General features: G+C 43.0%; 2 protein-coding genes and 1 pseudogene across 3 annotated transcripts in view; 2 read left to right on the top strand and 1 right to left on the bottom strand.

The window, feature by feature from the left end:
- The first annotated feature begins 1,575 nt into the window (after positions 1-1,575).
- Positions 1,576-7,272, top strand: LOC120059767 (annotated as a pseudogene).
- Positions 7,273-16,282: 9,010 nt separating this feature from the next.
- LOC120060201 (gastrula zinc finger protein XlCGF57.1-like) overlaps positions 16,283-21,340 on the bottom strand; it is a 42,086-nt gene continuing 37,028 nt past the window's right edge. Inside the window, exon 4 of one of the 2 annotated variants that reach the window (XM_039009342.1) lies at positions 16,283-16,696. In XM_039009342.1, coding sequence (XP_038865270.1) covers positions 16,620-16,696 — 77 coding nt within the window. In that variant the 3' untranslated portion in view covers positions 16,283-16,619. Of the gene's footprint in view, positions 16,697-16,729; positions 18,347-21,340 lie in introns of those variants that run through there. The other variant, XM_039009343.1, reaches the window with a different exon arrangement.
- LOC120060202 (transcription factor Adf-1-like) lies at positions 17,076-19,455 on the top strand. The gene is made up of 2 exons (XM_039009344.1): positions 17,076-17,293; positions 18,255-19,455. Exons 1-2 carry the CDS (start codon positions 17,161-17,163, stop codon positions 18,719-18,721), a joined length of 600 nt encoding a protein of 199 aa, XP_038865272.1. The 5' UTR covers positions 17,076-17,160; the 3' UTR covers positions 18,722-19,455.

Genomic DNA, 21,340 nt, shown 5'->3' with positions numbered 1-21,340 from the left:
AGTTGCCTTTTAAAATAGCGACACCTGCTGACCGATTAGTACCAAATGAAAACCAAATATCATTCCCGCATTGACACTTCCAAAACGCAGTATCTGTTATTAGCGGAAAAGGGTCCAAATGATTAGGGTGAGGCACATTGGCTACTAACAGCTTACTACACAATATACACTTAGTATTACTTTCTTAGCTACAGTCTCCCTGGCATATTACATCATTTATGCAACAGCATACAATACATTTTTGGACTCATCTTGTTGTGCTATGCTCACTTGAGCAGGAAGGTGACGCAGCAGTCCTTCGGGGGCAAATTTCGTCACTAAACTATGTCATCAAAGTCTGGCATTCTCTGGATTTATGGTGCTTTCAAGACTACTGGGAACTCTGAAAAAACAAGGTCGAATCATGATGACGTCAGTGATCATCAGGTCGGAGCTCTAGAAAGAGGCCCGAGTTCCCTACTTGCAATTCCAGTTGGATGACCTTCAAAACCTATTTTCCCAGTTGGAGCTCATTTTTTTCAAGTTCCCAGTTGTTTTGAAGTCACTAAAATCAGATTTCCCAGTTCTGAGTTTACAGTTGTTTTGAGCGAGGCAGAAGTCATGCTGGATTGACAGCATGGCCAATGTTTAATGTTTATCCTTTTAAGCTCTTAAACCCATACTTGGGACCACACACCTACTCCACTGAATAGCAGGCTTGTGATTTCTTTGCAATGCTTGCAGTTAGCCACTGATTCCTTCCAAACTACTCATTGTTGAATTTGTGATTTCCAACTTGTTGTGTAATGTTTATGTTCAATGGCCGATGAGCACCGATACGTTTGATGTATAATTTCTCTTCATTATTTCTCTTCATATGACAAGGAATGAAAAAGGATTTGCCAGTAGAATGTTGACTTGATTCATGATGATGACTGCTAGCGAAGATTTTGAAAGTATGACGTTTAAATGATCAGTCCAATCAAAGCTACTGAAGATATTTACCATGGGTGCATAATTTAGGAAAAATCTCACTTTTTGGAACGAGGCTATCTGGCTGCAGACAACAAGTGGTGTCATGGATTGCTCAGCCTTAACTACAGTATTTCATGTGATGTAATGTAGTAATTGAACAGGCCGTCTTCTTCTTCTTTAATGGGCTACAGATGCTGATGCTGCACATAGCCTACACACATCATTGGTGCGCATCAATTATTTTGAAATGTAAAATTCTGTTATGCTTTTTCCTGCTTGTAAAAAGCGAAATGACATCACTTTCTCATTAGGATGTTTTGCCATTCATTTTAGATATCGGATCAGTGATCAGACTTTTAATCAGTGATCAGGCCATTTATTGCGCACTCATGTGTGACAGCGTATCACTTTCATCACTTTTGTTTTGGTGTTTCACATTACGGTTTCTGTTTGACTATATTAGCAAAGCCTCTGCGATCGAATCGTCCCCGCCCCCCGGGTTCAAGCGATGGGAGCTCCTAAAGCGGGATTCCCATTTGCTTTGGCTCCAGCCCAGGTGATCTGAAACTCTGTTGAGGATCAGAAAGGAGAGGGGGCTTGGCTACGGGAAGCTTGGACTTGATGCTATCATGTCCAGACAGCAGCATGTTCTCTCCCAATTTCGAAGTTGATACCGCTGCGGAAGCCACAGCGCCCAACACCCCCAATGATGGAGAGACTGCACCGGCCAGCAGTGATGTACTGGAAGAGGTGAGAGTTAATGCAACATTTTCATTCAAATGCAGAAGGCTAAGCGTTTAAATAGAAGCACAAGCATTTCGCTACACTCGCATTAACATCTGCTAACCATGTGTATGTGACAAATAACATTTGATTTGATTTGATTTTAAATGCAGATTACATGATAGGAATGACAGCATCATCCTGAAAAAGCGCACAATGGTGTTGCCTTTTTTATGAATTAAAATGTCATGATAGATAGCCTTCTACACACAGTCTCATAATAAAAGGCACACACTCAATATCTGTGGGCCTATACATGTAGCCCGTATCATATATTGATTGTTGCTATTCATGTCATGTCTATTTCAGTCCTCTGCTCAGATGGAATAAATTCTATACAGAGTGCAATTGGTAACCACAACATCCTTTATCTGTTCACTGGAGTATAATAATCACTATTAATTCACCAGCAAAATACTATCTCATTTAATAGTTTCTCAGATTTTACGGAAATGCAATAGCCAAGAGCAGCATGGGGCCTGTATGATGTCCATCCCTACCATCATATCTACATGAATGTAATTCTGCATTCAAAGTACTGTGTTATGTATAACACATTAAACAACGTAATTTCCCTAAGAAATACAAGTCATAGAAGACAGAGCCTAGTAATGGCATATGTATGCAAGGCTCAATACAGTAATTCTGAGAACCTGGATTTTGTACCCTTTAATGATGTGTACTCGGGATGCGAGAGCTTTACCTCCAGTCTGTAATAACACTTATTCCATCTGGGGAATTGGTTGTGTGCAGCTCACTGTGAAATATAGCTTCTATGAGAGACCATAAAATTACAACAAGTTGTTTTTACCTCAAACTGACAGTATGTCCATGACCCAGAGGTCTTGACCTATGATGCTGTGTTGCCCTGTACCAGGATGCTCTAAAAAGGTCAATGCTATTTTGGATGTTTTGCTTGTGTTGTCGATGCCTGATTGCATGTCCCGTCTGAGTCAGCCCTTTCTGTCTGGTCTGATTAGTTTGGTTCATAACCTTCATGTGAAACACTTTACCAGTAGCACACTATTTTCGGTTACTGTACCACAAACTGAATTTTGATCTGCCCGGAGTACCCCAGAAGTACTGTACCCCCTCATGTGCATTTTACTAGTAGGCCCTATGGTCTCATGAGTCTTCTCAAGTACCCCTTGTGGATAAACCTAGTACCCCTAGGGGCCCTAGTACCCCTGGTTGGGAACCACTGTGTTATTGGAACCAAGTTTACTAATGATTGACTCATGAGTCATTGCTGACTGAGCTCTCCTTTGAGCACATATCAGTTAATGAGACGTTTCTTGCATGAAGCAACACTAATTCTGAGAGCTGAAAAGACCACAATGACACTTCCACTATGTTGTCAATGGATCTTCATGGGTGAATGGCTATAGACACCTGAAGGACCTTAATTAGCTGAATACAACAAGACAAAGTATAACTAAGTTAACCCTGCCTATTTGTGATGTTTTCTGGCCAGTTGCCTTAGGTCTGACTCATTGTACTGGAACAAAATATAGCAACTTTGTGAGAATGCCTCTGCTGAAGAGGAGACATTTCGTTGGCAGTCAGAATTGCAAATGTGAGCACTTTCGAAGACGGGTTGCTGCACTGAACTTTTCACTTTACACTCAGCAGACATAGGGCGCACAGAATGTGTAATCCGATGACTTGTGTGTTTGATTCTGTTGTGGTCAAGTTTAGTATAGAAAATCAACGTTCATTTTAGCAGCCGTCTGAGGTCATAGATTATTTAACGAGTCACTGGGGGATTGAGGATACACATGCCCTGTTGGACATGGTGCATGCTTACTGTAACCCATGCAAAGATGCTTGAAACGTTAGCAGAAACATAGGGGGTCTGAAAATACAGTTGCGAGGGAGGATTTTGGGGGGAATGTTAGTTGTACATTGAGCTAATGTGATTAGCAGTTGTTCACATTGCAGCATAGCCTAATTAAATTACATTCATGTGACCTACATGCTATCGCTCCAACCTCATTTAATGTATTCTGAGTTTGGAAAAGCTCAGCACATTACAGCCCTGTCATGTTAATTTGCCCACAGCAAAATTGGATCAGTGCCATTTTTTAGGCTCATTGGCATGTGGACTCACTTTTTATCATGTTTTACCATTCTCTTTCATGTGATACTGTAGATCTATAATTCATGTGACACTGTTGTTTCTGCCCCGTTAAAAACCTTTCAACCTGTATAGGTAAATATCAAATAGACTACATTGTGATTAAGCACCTTAAACACAGCAAAATCATCGAACTGATTCATCAGACATAGTGTCACAGGAAAGAAGAAACGTAAATAAACTGTTGTACTTTTATTAGATTCCCTAGTGAATTCTGTTCTTCAAACCATGTTCTCCTTTTCATCACACTGCTAAAAGCTATTTAAATGCAGCCTTTTGTCATACACATCTATCTTTAATAGATGTGAAAAATAGAGTATTGTATGTAAGCTTTTTTCTCACACTGTTTCTCTTTTTCCTCCTCTCTTTCTCTGCAGCAGCAGCCTGCGAAGCAGTCCTTGAGTGCCTGTATGTGTCCAGAGTCCCACTGTCGGTGCCTTCTGCTCTCCCTGCCGATGTACAGCTGCCTGGGCGCTGTGGCTTGGTGCCAGCTCATCCGAGTCACCAAACTCAGCTTCGACTCATTCATCACCTCCTTGACCTCCATTTCCTCAATCAAGGAGGTTGGCATGGGAGGAGGCGCTATGATTTACCATGACAGCCCCTGCTCTGACGGCTATGTGTACATCACTCTTGCCTTCCTGTTCATGCTCTATGTTGTCTACCTGGTAGAGTGTTGGCACTGCTGGGCTCGCAGTTAGCTACAGTGTAAGGCTGATGTGGATAGCGTGTATGAGTGCCTATTGAGGATGCGACAAGCCCGTCCGTGTGTTTAGTGGAAGGCCATAAGTTACCATTTTGTTCTGAGGACCAGACAGGTGACCCGCTACCGGACCGGGGAAGCCTACACCACCACCCAGGTCTACCATGAGCAGGTCAACACACACGAGGGTGAGGGAGAGTTTGAATACAGTCGCTGTGGTATGCGGGACGTCTCACGGGATCTACGTGGACTGGAGAGCCACCCGGCAACAAAACTTTGTTTCACTAAGTGCTTCAGTTTTGCTGGGGCTGGAACAGAAAATAATTACCTCAACCAACGTGCCAGGTTCTTCTCAGAGATTGAGGGTTTAGATGACTACATGGAGGCTCGAGAAGGGTTGCAACTGAAAAACGTGAACTTTAGAGAGCATCTGATAGCCTACGTGGACCCTGACCGGTTGCTCTGGTATACTTCTCAGGTGCCGTTCTGGTTCACTGCTCTTCTCATGCTGTCCTGGCCCCTGAGGGTGCTTATAGAGTCCCGTACAGCCTTTGTGCACTACCATGTTGAGAAGCTCTTTGGGCTGGAGGACAGCCACAACAGCCCCTCTCCAATAGAGGAGGTTTCCATCAGGAGAGGTCTTCCTCAGGTAGATACAGTGGATAGTGGACCAAATACACCGAATACAAACAGTGTAGCTATTCCCTCCGCAAGGCAATCAAACAAGCTAAGCGTCAGTATAGAGACAAAGTAGAGTTGCAATTCAACGGCTCAGACACAAGAGGTATGTGGCAGGGTCTACAGTCAATCACGGATTACAAAAAGAAAACCAGCCCCGTCGCGGACCAGGATGTCTTGCTCCCAGACAGACTAAATAACTTCTTTGCTCGCTTTGAGGACAATACAGTGCCACTGACACGGCCCGCTACCAAAACCTGCGGACTCTCCTTCACTGCAGCCGACGTGAGTAAAACATTTAAACGTGTTAACCCTCGCAAGGCTGCAGGCCCAGACGGCATCCCCAGCCGCGTCCTCAGAGCATGCGCAGACCAGCTGGCTGGTGTGTTTACGGACATATTCAATCAATCCTTATCTCAGTCTGCTGTTCCCACATGTTTCAAGAGGGCCACCATTGTTCCTGTTCCCAAGAAAGCTAAGGTAACTGAGCTAAACGACTACCGCCCCGTAGCACTCACTTCCATCATCATGAAGTGCTTTGAGAGACTAGTCAAGGACCATATCACCTCCACCCTACCTGTCAACCTAGACCCACTCCAATTTGCTTACCGCCCCAATAGGTCCACAGACGACTGAATCTCAACCACACTGCACACTGCCCTAACCCATCTGGACAAGAGGAATACCTATGTGAGAATGCTGTTCATCGACTACAGCTCAGCATTTAAGACCATAGTACCCTCCAAACTCGTCATCAAGCTCGAGACCCTGGGTCTCGACCCCGCCCTTTGCAACTGGGTACTGGACTTCCTGACGGGCCGCCCCCAGGTGGTGAGGGTAGGTAACAACATCTCCACCCCGCTGATCCTCAAAACTGGGGCCCCACAAGGGTGCGTTCTGAGCCCTCTCCTGTACTCCCTGTTCACCCACGACTGCGTGGCCATGCACGCCTCCAACTCAATCATCAAGTTTGCGGACGACACTACAGTGAAAAGGCTTGATTACCAACAACGACGAGACGGCCTACAGGGAGGAGGTGAGGGCCCTCGGAGTGTGGTGTCAGGAAAATAACCTCACACTCCACGTCAACAAAACAAAGGAGATGATTGTGGACTTCAGGAAACAGCAGAGGGAGCACCTCCCTATCCAAATCGACGGGACAGTAGTAGAGAGGGTCGTAAGTTTTAAGTTCCTCGGCGTACACATCACGGACAAACTGAATTGGTCCACCCACACAGACAGCGTTGTGAAGAAGGCGCAGCAGCGCCTCTTCAACCTCAGGAGGCTGAAGAAATTCGGGTTGTCACCAAAAGCACTCACAAACTTCTACAGATGCACAATCGAGAGCATCCTGTTGGGCTGTATCACCGCCTGGTACGGCAACTGCTCCGCCCACAACCGTAAGGCTCTCCAGAGGGTAGTGAGGTCTGCACAACGCATCACCGGGGGCAAACTACCTGCCCTCCAGGACACCTACACCACCCGATGTCACAGGAAGGCCATAAAGATCATCAAGGACAACAACCACCCGAGCCACGGCCTCTGCCTCGGCTCCCCTGTCTCAGCCAGCTCGTCGGGCTCCCCTGTCTCAGCCGCATCGCCAGGCTCCCCTGCCTCAGCCGGCTCGTCAGGCTTTCATGCCTCCACCGGAACACCAGGCTCCCCTGCCTCAACCGATCTGTCAGGTTCCCGCGCCCCAGCTGACTTGACAGGTTCCCGTGCCTCAGCTGGCGTGACAGGTTCTCGCGCATCAGCAGGGGTGACTGGTCCGCTCCTGTTCCCCGGGTTCGTCCCCTTTGACGGTGTCCTGCGGCTGGAGCGGCGCATCGGGGAGGGGGTACTGTCACGTATACTCCCTCTCCAGCCTCTAGGTCATCAGGCTGCTGATTATCCCGCACACCTGTCACCATCGACTCGCGCACCTGCGCCTCATGACACTCATCTGGACTCCATCACCTCCTTGATTATCTTCCCTATATCTGTCACTCCCCTTGGTTCTTTCCTCAGGTGTTATTGACTCTTTGTTCATGTCGGTGCATTGCTTGTGTGTCATGTTTATTTTATTTATTAAAACACTCACTCCCTGAACTTGCTACCCGACTCTCAGCACACTCGTTACACACATCTATTTATGTGAGAGTTTGAATAATACTACTAATTATTAATAATCATAATCAATTATTAATAATATGAATAATTTGTTACAACAAATGCAAGCCATGCTCAAAAGCTAACATGAGCCTACATACCTATCTTCTCACGGGTGCATGTTGAGATACTTACAACAATTCTCAAAGTTCGTTTCAAAAGATGAATTGTAGTCTATTTGTGAGTCCAAAGCAGTTAAATTATTGATACAGATTATTTTAATAGAAATCATGAAGAGATAATATTGCTTTATAAATTACCATTATATTGCAAAGAACTTGATTGGATTAAATATGGAGTTTGAACAAAGTTATTGTCAACATTTTAAAAGCATACAGAGAGCAATAAAGAAATTGTGCCGTTTTATTTTTATTTAACTAGTTAAGTATCTTGAGTGCCGTTTTAAATGGCAGTGACTGTTAATAAAAAGGCATCTAACAAAATCATCTGTGTTTTGTGTAAGCATAAAATATCTGTTGGTTGTTGATACATTGTTGCCTACATTGTTGCTATATTCACAAAGACAGCAACAAAGCTATCCCTGGCAAACTCTCAACTGATGTGTTGCCATGACAACTAATGGTCAACAGCTGATACATGTTAGCAGCATTGAAGGTGGTGGTTCTTCCTGGATTATGTCTAGGTTGAAGATAACATTATAGATATAATATATATAAATATATTTAAGACCTAGTATTCTGTTTACTACAACAGGTATACGGACAGACAACAAAATATGCAGGTAAGTGTTTAGGCTTTTTATGGTTTGAAATGTTATGGTTTGAAACATGCATCTTATACTTATAATTTAAGTGGGCTGATTAGCAGGCTCAAGATACAATATTCTAGCGATTTACATTATCATTCCTTTTAAAGAGATTTTATGCATCCTTTTATGGTATTTTATCCACTCAGCAACATATGAACCTAGCAATGTGAGGCTTTTTGAATTTTACACTATTTATGTTAAAAAAAAAAAATAAGAATGGTTTGTTCCCCAAGAGGATACATTAAGCAACATGGATTTGGTAAAACGCACCAAATCAAAGGTGGGCCGCCTACAAAATCTGAAAGGCCAGCAGCTCTACAGACAACTCCTCAACAATGCCACCTGCGGTCTCACCTTCTCCAAAGATGTTATATGGGAGATGGGGTCAGACAGTATACCTTACAGTCAAGCTGACTTCCACTGGCTTTTCAATGCCTCTGGACCTCTGGCACCAATTCCCAAGCCGAAGAGCACAGGGATAAAATCAATGAAAGGTATCCCCCTTCATCCTTCACCTCAGGATCCTGCCAAGAACAGAGGCTTCAGAGACCCTCCCTCTATGCTCCCTGAATTACAAATATCCCATCTTGCTCCATTGCCTGCCAAAGACTCCTTTACACTCCCTAGTCACCAGGGGGGGCTCTTGGATTCCTTTAAAAGGACAGGACTACGAGGAGTTTCTAATGTTTACAACTGTCTCGAGGAAGCATCTACAGGAGGCAGGGAGGATCGTTTAAAGAGCTGCCACTGGGATGAGTTTGTGCTAAAGAAGCTGACCAAGACCACAGCCCAGTGGATAGTGAGTCAACAGATTCCAAACCAGTGCCAGAATAAGACTCGGCTGCAGTCACTGCTGAGGAGTCAGTATGGTTCAGCCAGCGCCACAGATCTAGTCAATGAGGAGCCCATGTGTGAGGAGGATTTCTGCAGCTACCAAGATCTCCACAAGCAGACTGAGAAGCAGCAGGCTCTTCAGAGCAGCAAGGCTGAGACACCTCTTCCAGTATACTACAGGCAAGGAGACAAAACCTACCGTAATATTTAATGTTGAATTATTCAGTCCCCAGTCAGTTTTACGCTTCAAACAAATAGTGTCCAATGCACTAAAGTTGATGTTTTATGTGAGTTTCTATAATGTGTAGATCATCAGAATTTGTATTCACAGTTTTATATCACTGATCTCTATTTTCACTTGACATACCTTCTGCAGGGTGCAGGGCTACTGTCTTCCCCCTGCATGTTCTGATGAGCCTGGGGGTATGAACCAGACTGCCAACACTGTAGCAGTCAAGCACATTGAAACCCCTCAACCTCCTCGTCTTCAGGATAGCCTCAACCCCCGTCTTGGAAGCCATGTCTTGCACACAGAGAATAACTTTGAACAGGAGATATTTTCTGGTACACCCTCTCAATACACATGCAAATGAAAAAAGTATTTTCTATATTGGTTATTGATCTACATCACATTTCCTTGACTTTGCATGTTGCAGGAATAGCCAAACAGGTACATCAGCGAGATCCACGGAACCACGATCGCATCATCATGGACAACAATTCAGAGTACCAAAAGAACCTTCAAGACTTTTTCCCCTGTGGTCCAGATAAGTGGACGAAGGCTTCAGCAGCAACCATGCACAATGAGACACAAGGTTGGGACTTTAACCAAATAAATGCAACCTCTGTTAAAGCATGGTTTTACTTATTCAAATTCCATTGGGTAGGAATGCGACGGGTGGAGAAAGGTACTCGGCGGTGGGTGGACCTGCCTACCACTGCTGACTATGCCACAGAGGTGGGTCTGAGACCTCCTGACTACAGCGGGAAGGACACAGAGGTGCCCAGACAGCAAGCCCACTACAACCCTATGGCTGAGCTCTCCTCCTTACGTTATGCAGTGGAAGGATGGAGGAGTGCCTGGAAGATCAGTAGGTCTCCTTGTCATTAAATATTGATGTTCTCTAAGCATTTGTCAATATCACTGTGCTGTTAAGCCTAATTTATTTCACATCGTTACACTACAGCATGCCCGGATATACTACTTCAGTTTTGTCTTTAACCTGAGGAGGCTGTTCCTTCCTGTTCTAGAGATCACCTGGCAGAGTGTGACTATTGAAGGGCTGAAGAGGGCCCTTAAAGACCTGCACTACCACGTTCGCCTGTCAGCCATAGCCACTTGTGCATCAGGGGCAGTGAACAGACCGAGGGAAAAGCAACATCCCACAGATGCAGGTGAGATGTAATAGATTGCGTCATATCTCTCAACTCATCTTTTTCAATTTGTTTTGGTAATTGTGTGTGAGTACAGTTGAGTACAGAGTACAGTCGGAAGTTTACATACACCTTAGCCAAATACATTTAAACTCAGTTTTTTACAATTCCTGACATTTAATCCTAGTAAAAAGTCCCTGTCTTAGGTCAGTTAGGATCACCACTTTATTTTAAGAATGTGAAATGTCAGAATAATAGTAGAGAGAATGATTTATTTCAGCTTTTATTTCTTTCATCACATTCCTAGTGGGTCAGAAGTTTACATACACTCAATTAGTATTTGGTAGCATTGCCTTTAAATGGTTTAACTTTTGTTCAAACGTTTCAGGTAGCCTTCCACAAGCTTCCCACAATAAATTGGGTGAATTTTGGCCCATTCCTCCTAACTGAGTCAGGTTTGCACGCCTCCTTGCTCGCACACACTTTTTCAGTTCTGCCCACAAATTTTCTATGGGATTGAGGTTAGGGCTTTGTAATAGCCACTTCAATACCTGACTTTGTTGTCCTTAAGCCATTTTGCCACAACTTTGGAAGTATGCTTGGGGGTCATTGTCCATTTGGAAGACCCATTTGCGACAAAGCTTTTAACTTCCTGACTGATGTCTTGGGATGTTGCTTCAATATATCTACATAATTTTCCTCCTCATGATGCCATCTATTTTGTGAAGTGCACGAGTCCCTCCTGCAGCAAAGCACCCCCACAACCTGATGATGCCATCCCAGTGCTTCACGGTTGGGATGGTGTTCTTCATCTTGCAAGCCTCCCGCTTTTTCCTCCAAACATAACAGTGGTCATTATGGCCAAACAGTTCTATTTTTGTTTCATCAGACCAGAGGACATTTCTCCAAAAAGTATGATCTTTGTCCCCATGTGCAGTTGCAAACCGTAGTCTGGCTTTTTTATGGCGGTTTTGGAGCAGTGGCTTCTTCCTTGCTGAGCGGCCTTTCAGATTATGTCGATATAGGACTTGTTTTACTGTGGATATAGATACTTTTGTACCTGTTTCCTCCAGCATCTTCACAAGGTCCTTTGCTGTTCTGGGATTGATTTGCACTTTTCGCACCAAAGTACAATCATCTCTAGGAGACAGAACGTGTCTTCTTCCTGAGCGGTATGACGGCTGCGTGGTCCCATGGTGTTTATACTTGCGTACTATTGTTTGTACAGATGAACTTGGTACCTTCAGGCGTTTGAAAATTGCTCCCAAGGATGAACCAGACTTGTGGAGGTCTACAATTTTTTTTCTGAGGTCTTGGCTGATTTCTTTAGATGTTTCCCCATGATGTCAAGCAACAAGGCACTGAATTTAAAGGTAGGTCTTGAATTACATCCACAGGTACACCTCCAAATGACTCAAATGATGTCAATTAGCCTATCAGATGCTTCTAAAGCCATGACATCATTTTCTGGAATTTTCCAAGCTGTTTAAAGGCACAGTCAACTTAGTGTATGTAAACTTCTGATCCACTGGAATTGTGATACAGTGAAATAATCTCTGTAAACAATTGTTGGAAAAATGACTTGTCATGCACAAAGTAGATGTCCTAACCGACTTGCCAAAACTATAGTTTGTTAACAAGAAATTTGTGGAGTGGTTGAAAAACGAGTTTTATTGACTCCAACCTAAGTGTATGTAAACTTCCGACTTCAACTGTATGTACACATATAGTAGCCAAGGACAAAACATACATAGCACTTGTTTTTGGGAAACTCCCCCCAGGTCAGTATGGCCGTGTGTGGGACATCCAGCCAGTTCCTCAGGAGCTCCAGCCTCTTCTTCTCCTGGCTCTGGACGACCCTGTGAAGAGAGTTCAGATGGCAGCAGCAGTGTGCCAGTACGCCATGGGGACGCCAGACTCCCGAGCCCGCGTAATCCTCCGCAATGTACTACATCAAGGTTAGGTCAGGTTGTATTGATTTTGGAGTACATTGTAACGACATATACCTTAGGGAAAGACATGAGGTGCAACTATGTTCTAACACCAAGACCCATATTGTCTGTGTGAATACTCACATCTGAACGGAATATAAACCGTAAATGTAACGCCAATACTTTAAGTAAATAACTTAGGTAGGGGTTTATTATTCAGGATGAATTGCATTTCACTGACATCCAATGAAAAGTGTAGTGTTTTGTGTCAGACTCTGCAGGTGTAGGTGCAGACAGCTGGGTGGCAGCACAGTGCCTGGCTGTGGAGGGGGAGCACAGTCGGCCAGTCATTCAGAGACTTCTCTCCCAGCACTTCGTCAGTGAGGTTCACACAGATAATGAACAGTCAGCGGCTCTACTTGCCAGCATCAGTAGCAAGACAGTGTGTAACTCAAATTTGTTCCCCTTAAATTGCTTCAACTAAATGATATACCCAGTCATTGGCGCAAGCACTATTAGCCTGTGTTCTTCTGTTTAATCGCAAATCCATGATATCTGAAATGTCCTTTTTCTGGGCTTAACATTTTTCTTTAGACTCTAGTTCGCTCTCTGCTGGCTGAGGAGTTGAATTGTGCCAACTGGAGGACCAGACTCTTGGCTTGCAACACTATCTCCCAATTGAAAGGACCAATTAATAAGGTGTCTCTTGAGTCCCTAATTCTGTGATTTATTTGGTGTCTCAAATCAAACCAAAATTATGATATTGATATGTGATTATGTACTCATTAGAAATTATATTTTGTAGGACCTTGCAAACAAGTTGATCTACCTGATGTGGAATGACTGGAGTGGTAATGTGAAGCAGGCTGCAGCCCAGGCCCTGGGGAAACTAGGAATGGGAAGAGATGTGCACAACGAGCTGAGGTACCAGACTGGCATTTGGTGATCACTAATGAGCTGATTAGAGAGCATCTCACTCTTTTCCTAAAACCTCACCCATTGGCTGTTTCAGAATGAAGCTAGAGGAAGGTCCCGCCTCCTGGAGGGTGGAGGCTCTCATCCTCATAGCTCATCTGCAGATCATGACCGCCAAGCTGCTGCCACCCTTCCTGAAATGTTTCAATGACAACTTTGTGGCTGTGAGGAAACAGGCCTGTCTAACTGCTGCAGCTCTAATTATGAAGTGCAGCATGGTGAGAAAGGGTTGAGGAGAGGCAGCAGTTTGCAGACAATGTATGTCTCGACTTCGTCTCGTGCCTAATACTCATGCCAATATATCCTATAAACCACGTCTTCTTTGGCAATATCACTTCAATATAGATAGACGATGGACTTCAGGTGAAAAAATTCCTCATCTTTACTTTTTGGTTTTAGGTCTTGAATCAGCTGATTCAGCTAACGCAGAATGACCCAGCATGGGAGGTTAAAGTTGTTGCAATCAGTGGTAAGCATCATGGTGATGACCACTGGCCAACAGAGTGGATTTTGTAATGACAGTGTGAAACTGCAACTGCACTAGATATGCAACTTTCTGTGATAGTGTATATAAATATACAGTATAAGTCTAGTGTCAGAAAGCAGATGTGTGAACGTGTCGAGGCACTGCAATTGTTTGTTAGCTTTAGGGAAGATCGGTTGCCTCACGCCCACCCTCCAGGACCACCTCCTCTGGGCGTTACATCATGAGGAGAAACCCCAGGTACGCATCGCCGCCTGCAAGGCCCTAAAGATCCTTAAAGTGAAGGGACCAGAGCTGCAGCACCTCCTACAGGAGCGGTTTGTACTGGAACCCCACCCCCAGGTCCATAGGTGAGTCAGAGTTCAGATCAAAATCCATCCCACTGGGCACAGACGTCTATTCCACGTTGGTGCAGTGGTGGGCCGTCAGGGCCTGCAAGGCCTTCTCTGCTGGCCTAAACATCATCAGAATAGAATTTTTTTTTTTATATATATTTTCCCACAAATATGTATTAAATTATTCCCCAGAGTAAGAGTTATACTCTTCATTTCATAGCTTTCCTCTTGGTTGCACTGCTTCCAGCCCCAGGTTGAGATTTTGAGGGCTGGTCTTTATGTTAGATCTTTTATCCAATCATATTCAGCCATCATGTGTTGTCAGGGGTCTAAAATCTGCCCTCAGGCCTTCAGAATCAACAGTGCGGGCGCTTGTAGCTTATAGTGAATGGAAATGAAAATTTAGTGTCAACCAATCAGCTTTAGAGTTGGCTATTGTACGCCTTCTGGCTGGCTCCAGTGTTACACAGGAGCCAGCTAGCAGGCGTAGTGCGTGCACGTCTTTTGATTGGATTACCAATATTGAGAGGCAGGTCCTATGGAGATCTAGGAAACTGAATTTGATAAACGAATTAATTCGCGTACTACTAAGCTGTTTTTTCAACCCACAATGGCGGAAGGAGGAGAAGATATCGATTTGGTCGAGGATATAATTATAACGCCATTCTCAAGACAAACTTTTCAAGAAAAGTTAGACATTGTAAGGAGAGGTCGCCCGACGCCACAAAGCCTGTCACAGGCGGGAAAGTGCTTCGTTCGCTCGCCACTTTCAAAGTTTCAACTACGAGCGCTGTCAATGGCTCACAGGCTCCTTGGCTCCGAGAAGCACTGCAAACTGTACTGCTGGGAATGCCTATTATTTGCAAGTGATCGATTTGGTGTTTGGAGCCACACTGGCTTTGCAAACTTGAGTTGTCTAACCAAGGCAGCAACGAGACACCAAAGTACGGCTGGGCACTAACAAGCAATGGTGCTTTTGAAAACTTTTGGGGACACCGGAGTGGATCGACAGCTCAAAGAACAAACGCGCAGGGCAACGGAGCTGCACAATGAAAAGGTGAAGGGAAATATTGAAAAGACTCATTGATTGTGTCATGTTTTTGGGTAAACACTGTTTACCCAAAAATGTCAATTTGTCAATTTCAAGGTGACGCAACGCCTGGTTATACTGCGTTTCTGTCTAAATGTATAGTTTCTAGAGCCATGGCATCATAATGAGGTGGATTAATTCGGGTGGGACTGTGTAGTACCTCACTGAAGGCCCAGGCCCCAGGCCCACGGCACGCCACTGCGTTGGTGCCACATCAAAGTTTATTTAATCAGTGTGTGCCCAGTGGGATATAATGTCATGCCACATCTGTGTTAGATAAACACTCATACCGGTAAAGCTATGTATCTATGTCCATAACATTAAAAACAAAAACAATTTTTTGGTCTACAAGGCATATACAGGGGCTCCTCAAAAACTATGGCTACAGTATTGAAGGAGACAGGGGCATGGTCCACAAAATCAAAGATCAGGTAAATGTGTTTCAAGGTTAGCCATGGAAAGGCACTTGTGTTTTTGTTGCAAAATGAGGGCCATCAGTTCCATCCTCCTGGTTTGCAGGTTCAGAGGCTATGCACCAAGAGCATCATCACAGACAAAGTGCTGTTGATGGAGAAGCTGGAGGACATGTACCAGCAACAGAGGAAGTATCTGGTAAATGAGAGCCGGCTGGACACTACACCAATATCACAGCTGCTGCAGGAACGCTACAACAGTGAGTGACGGACTACTACGGTGTGTTAAGCTGAGTTAAATATCTAATTTAATTCTTGATGTGCAGTGAATTAGAGCCATCTTATTTCCCGCAGTTACAGTATATGCAGTTTTCTGACTGATGAATATCATTTTTGAAGAAGGTAACATGAAACCATTGTGGGCATTGTCTTTTTCTAGGAATGAAACATTGCCCTTCCACAGTAAGGCCGACTCACTCCTCAGATTCCTCTGTGAGTCAGGTATTCCCTGTCCTGAGTCCTAGTCTTGTTGCAGAACTAGAGAACAAACCAGTTTGAAATATACACTTTATTTTAAGCTAAATTGATTTATTATATAAAACGAACAGCTACTATTAATACAAGCAATTACTTACAAAACAAATATGACATGAGTAAAATCATAACCAGGATAAAAACAAACCGTTAAGGTGGATGTTGTAAATGAACAGAACTCCCCTTTTCTCTGTAGTCCTCCTCGAAATGCACGCTTGAATCCAGCCCTGTCAACAAATCCTCTTCATCTGCTTATCAAGATCATCAACACTCCATCATGTGACAGTGGAGAAACTTCAGCACTCCAAGAAAATGAAGATAATATTTAATAACCATGGCCGCATAAAATAAATACAATATTTGTTGACTAAGAAATGTTTGTTTGCTTTAGTAGTACTGGGGGATTATGTAGTTGTAAGGGATTGTGAAGGGGTTGATTTACTGTCAGGTCGTGATGTTATTGATGGAGCTGTGCTGCTAGCTCCTCCACTGCAGAACCTGTTTGCAGTTGTTCCACCTGTCACCTAGGCCAGGAGCTGAGCTATACCATTGTTCTGAAAGAGAGAACATATGTGGGAAATACTGTAGGTCAGATTATGACTCTGATATGCATATTGGAACATGCATATTGCACATTACAGGGCCACACAAATAGTTGTGATGAACTTGTGTATGTAGACTCTGGAGGATATACAGTATAGTGATCCTTAGTAGAATGGACACCACAAAGACTGCGACAGTGCAATATACTTGTTCTATTCGCATCTGACCGGTATTCCACAGATTAAGGGCCACAATAATAGAAGCAACGACTCTCGTTGTGTAAACTCTAGATTTTAATATAGTATATAGCCCATCGATTATTGTGCATATACAGGATGTACAGGACAGGACTCATTCTAAAGGATTCCAAAAATCCGTGACCCCGACCCGGAAGTGCTTAGTTATTCTTGCTGGCTTCACAGTGGTCTGGCTACCAGCCCCTGGTTAGCTAGATAACTAACTAGCTAGTCTTGGGATGGCTGCAGAAAGAATCATATCCGCGGTTTCAGACTACCCAGAATTATATAACTCAACTTTGACTTCATATAGAGACCCGATAAAAAAATCGGATGCATGGAAGGCTGTGGGTAAACAATTGGGACTGAAAGGTATGGTCTGATTAACTAGCTAAGAACATTAGCATACATTTTGGCTAGCGTGAGTAATGAGTAACAATTTTAACGTTACTAGCTAAACTTGTTCTTCGCTAACGTTAGTTATTAAGTTTGACATATCTGACTATTGTGTAGACTAGCTTGCTATATTTTCTAGCGAACAACATCGTTCACGCTGGGTTTAACTTCCAGGTCTATCCTAGCTAGCTACTGTTTGCTTGGTTAGTTTATTAATTGTTTGCGACCATTAACTGTTCATCGCTCTTTATTGTTTTGTTAATTGCATTAGAATAGTTGGCTACGTTTATGATTGATTAGTAATGCCGATTCCCTTGGTCAATATACCGTGTAAAGTTAGCTGACCACAGGGGGCAGTGTGCCACGGTTTGTTAGTTAACGTTAGCTAGCTAATTCATTAACTTTCTACCTGAGGTGAACCAGTTGAGTGGGCACTCGTGATTTGCACCACAAGTGTTCTGCCAACAACAATGTTGGCTGCTACACCAGCAGTAACGATGATTAGGTCAGTGTTAGTATAAGAATATAATCCAAAGATTTAACAATATGTCAACATTGGCGTAAGACTCTTAGCTAGAGCAGTGCAAGCCATTTTATCCAGTGACAACATAATTCTACACTATAGAGACGGGGGCTTTTACGCATCCCAGCTCTGTTTAGGAATTTGCGTGGTTAGTCCTACACCATCCCTATCCCTCAGCTTTAGCTCATAGCCAAGCTAGGCCTAAGTGGAAGGTTGCAGTTGGGCAGAACAAAATACTATGTTTCAACTAACCAAATACTTAGACTAGGTGGAGAACAAATTGGAAGACTACGTTTGTGGGAACACATGGCTCATCCAAATGACCATGCATAAAGCACTGGTATAGCCATAAGGGAAGTTTAAAAACAGAACAGAGACTACTGTCAACTTGGATATCCTCTTTTTATGTTCCAGAGGAAGATGCCCGAAAGAAATGGAGAAACCTGAGGGATGTGTTCACAAGGAAAGTGAAAGCAGATCGGATCCGTGGTGCCACAGGGAAGGCCCTAAAAAAATGGAGATATAGTGAATTAATGGCATTTCTGATCCCATACATACAGCGAGGTAGAGGAACCGGCGGCAGCAATAGCACAGAGGAGTTTGATGATGGAAAAGATGAGACAACTAGCACCTCTGACGTCCTGATTGATCTAGATGGAAGTGTGGTTGATACCAAGATGTCACCACCTTTGGACAACAACTTAGATGAGATGACATGGAAAGATTCCTGGCAAACAGCTGGACAAGGAGACAATGAGGATGAGATGTTTTTCATGAGCCTACTCCCTCACCTCAAGCGGTTACCTTACAGGAAAAAGTGTGCAATTAAGCTGAAATTTCACCAACTTCTTCACGATGCTGAATTTGAGGACACCGACTAGCCTAACTGTACAGTAAATATATTTTGTATCAACGAGTTGGGACTTTCTTAGGACAGAACATTTTGTTGGAAATACATTTTTATCAATATTCATTTAGTTACCTTGAGAAAGTGGAACCCCTCCCACACACACCTTCCAAGTTTGAGCCCACTGGTGATGTTTCAGTGTGGTAGTGATAGACGGGAGGGGGCTGTAGTTCTTAATTAACCGGACTAAGCTAGAAACATTATTATTTGTTTAAAATATTTTCATTCTCCTAATATTTGTGGAGAGGGCTGCTTTTAGCGAAGACCCTTTATACATGTATTATATATACGAACACATGGAGATGGTTTGTTACTTAGAATTTTATTTGTAAATAATATTCTTACAATGTTGGTCTGTTTAGTGTCACCTTGCCCTCTGGTCACAGGCATAGCCAAGGGATGGTGTTTTGGGGGTGGGGGCTAATACAGGACTAGTAAAGGCCCAGTGCACTACTTTTATTTTTTTAGGGGTTGCTTCAGCACCCCTACTTCCCGCGGCTATGCATACAGGTATGCATTTTGTTTGCTCCTGTAATACTTTAGTCGGGTTGTAAAAATAAAAAGATGAGTAAATGTTCTCCATGCTAGTGTAATGGTGCAATAGTTGCTCTTTTGACAATTTCTATTTTGTCTACTTTTTGAAGTTGGTTATTTCATTCATGCATTTTAGAATGTTATTGAGCTTAATAAAAGTTGTGGTTAAATGCTGCCCCACTTCACTCAGCTGCATTCATTTCACTAAGGTGTTGTATGTCAAGCAAGTTATGTATGCAATTTTTTTACTTAAATGTCTGTCAAATAAAAAATAATTAAACCATAACAATTTCCACTGAATGTTACAGTGCAGATGTAAAGTTTGGTAAGAGAATGACTGTGCTGTCATTCTGTTACGTGTTTTTGTAACATTTTCAGTGGACATTAAGTAGTCCTTGTGCATAGAGTTGTGGTTTAACTTTGCATCACACGCATTATAAAGTGAAAAATCAGAGTGTCTGCATCAACGTGGAATTGCCCATATGCTACAGGTAACTGACAAAGGCAACAACAACAGTGTTTTGAGGGCATTCAGCCACCACGTAACTTCAGCTCTTGGAGTATTTTAATCTTCGTAGTCATTAAGCATTTGAGTAACTTAACTACCTGCAAATGAATAAGCAGTAATGGTTTTGATCCGCTGCAACAGCAGAGCATGTTCCGCGTAGCCTTTTGCAAATCAAAACTAGGTAATTATGTCACTGCAAATGAATTGTTTAAAGGATAATTATGTCTCCAGTTCTACTTAAATGTCATATCAAAACACTTAGTTCCAATTTCAATACTGTGGCCCACATTACTTTTCAATTAAAGCTAACTAGTTAGTGCCTATGTGAAAATCATGTTTGTCTCTTCCCTGCTGTGCTAATTTAAACTAATGTTTGGTTTCAAAGACTGGCACTTGTTCCACTTGCCTGATCCATAAGATATGAGAATGTTTTCCTTCTGTCACTTAATTTTTCTGCACATCTCACCCCTCACCATCCCTCTGTTCTCAATATTTTTGTGTTTTGCACACCACACAATATACAGTCTGGCAGCAGGTAGCCTAGGGGTTGCGCCAGTAAACAAAAGTTTGCTGGTTCAAATCCCCGAGCTATGTGAAAAATCTTTTGATGTGCCCTTGAGCAAAGCACTTAACTCTAATTAATTGCTCCTGTAAGTCACTCTGGATAAGAGCATCTGCTAAATGACTAAAATGTAAAATGAGGATGTTTCTTCTATTCTCTTTCAATTATTCAGTTTGATTTGCGCAGGTTGACTCCTAACCCGTTGTTATTTCTGCGGGGCGGGCGAGTTTAGTCGACCCAATATTTTATGACTCTAAAGAGAAAAATGTCTTAAAATCCATAAATATCATTCTTTTGCAATGTACCAGTCAAAAGTTTGGACACCTACTCATTCCAGGGTTTTTCTTTATTTTACTATTTCCTATATTGTATAATAATAGCGAAGACAAACTATGAACTAACACATAGGGATTCATGTAGTAACCAAAAAATAAGTAAAACAAATCAATATATTTTATATTTAAGATTCGTCAGTAGCCACCCTTTGCACACTCCTAGCCTTCAATCAACCAGGTTCATGAGGTGGTCACCTGGAATGCATTTCAATTAACAGGTTTGCCTTAAGTTAATTTGTGGAATTTCTTTCCTTAATGCGTTTGAGCCAATCAGTTGTGTTGTGACAAGGTAGGGGTGGTATACAGAAGATGGTCTTTTACCAAATAGGACTAAGTCCATATTATGGCAAGAACAGCTCAAATAAGCAAAGAGAAACGACAGTCCATCATTACTTTAAGACATTAACTTTGAACGTTTCTTCAGGTGCTGTCGCAAAAACCAAGCGCTATGATGAAACTGGCTCTCATGAGGACCGCCACAGGAAAGGAAGACTCAGAGTTACCTCTGCCACAGAGATTAAGTTCATTAGAGTTAACTGCACCTCAGATTGCAGCCCAAATAAATGTCCAAGTAACAGACCCTCTCAACATCAACTGTTCAGAAGAGACTGCGTGAATCAGGCCTTTATGGTCAAATTGCTGCAAAGAAACCAC

The sequence above is a fragment of the Salvelinus namaycush genome, chromosome 15 (assembly GCF_016432855.1).
Source record: "Salvelinus namaycush isolate Seneca chromosome 15, SaNama_1.0, whole genome shotgun sequence".
In the NCBI taxonomy this organism is placed as follows: domain Eukaryota; kingdom Metazoa; phylum Chordata; class Actinopteri; order Salmoniformes; family Salmonidae; genus Salvelinus; species Salvelinus namaycush.
This window is presented reverse-complemented; position numbering and strand designations above follow the sequence as displayed.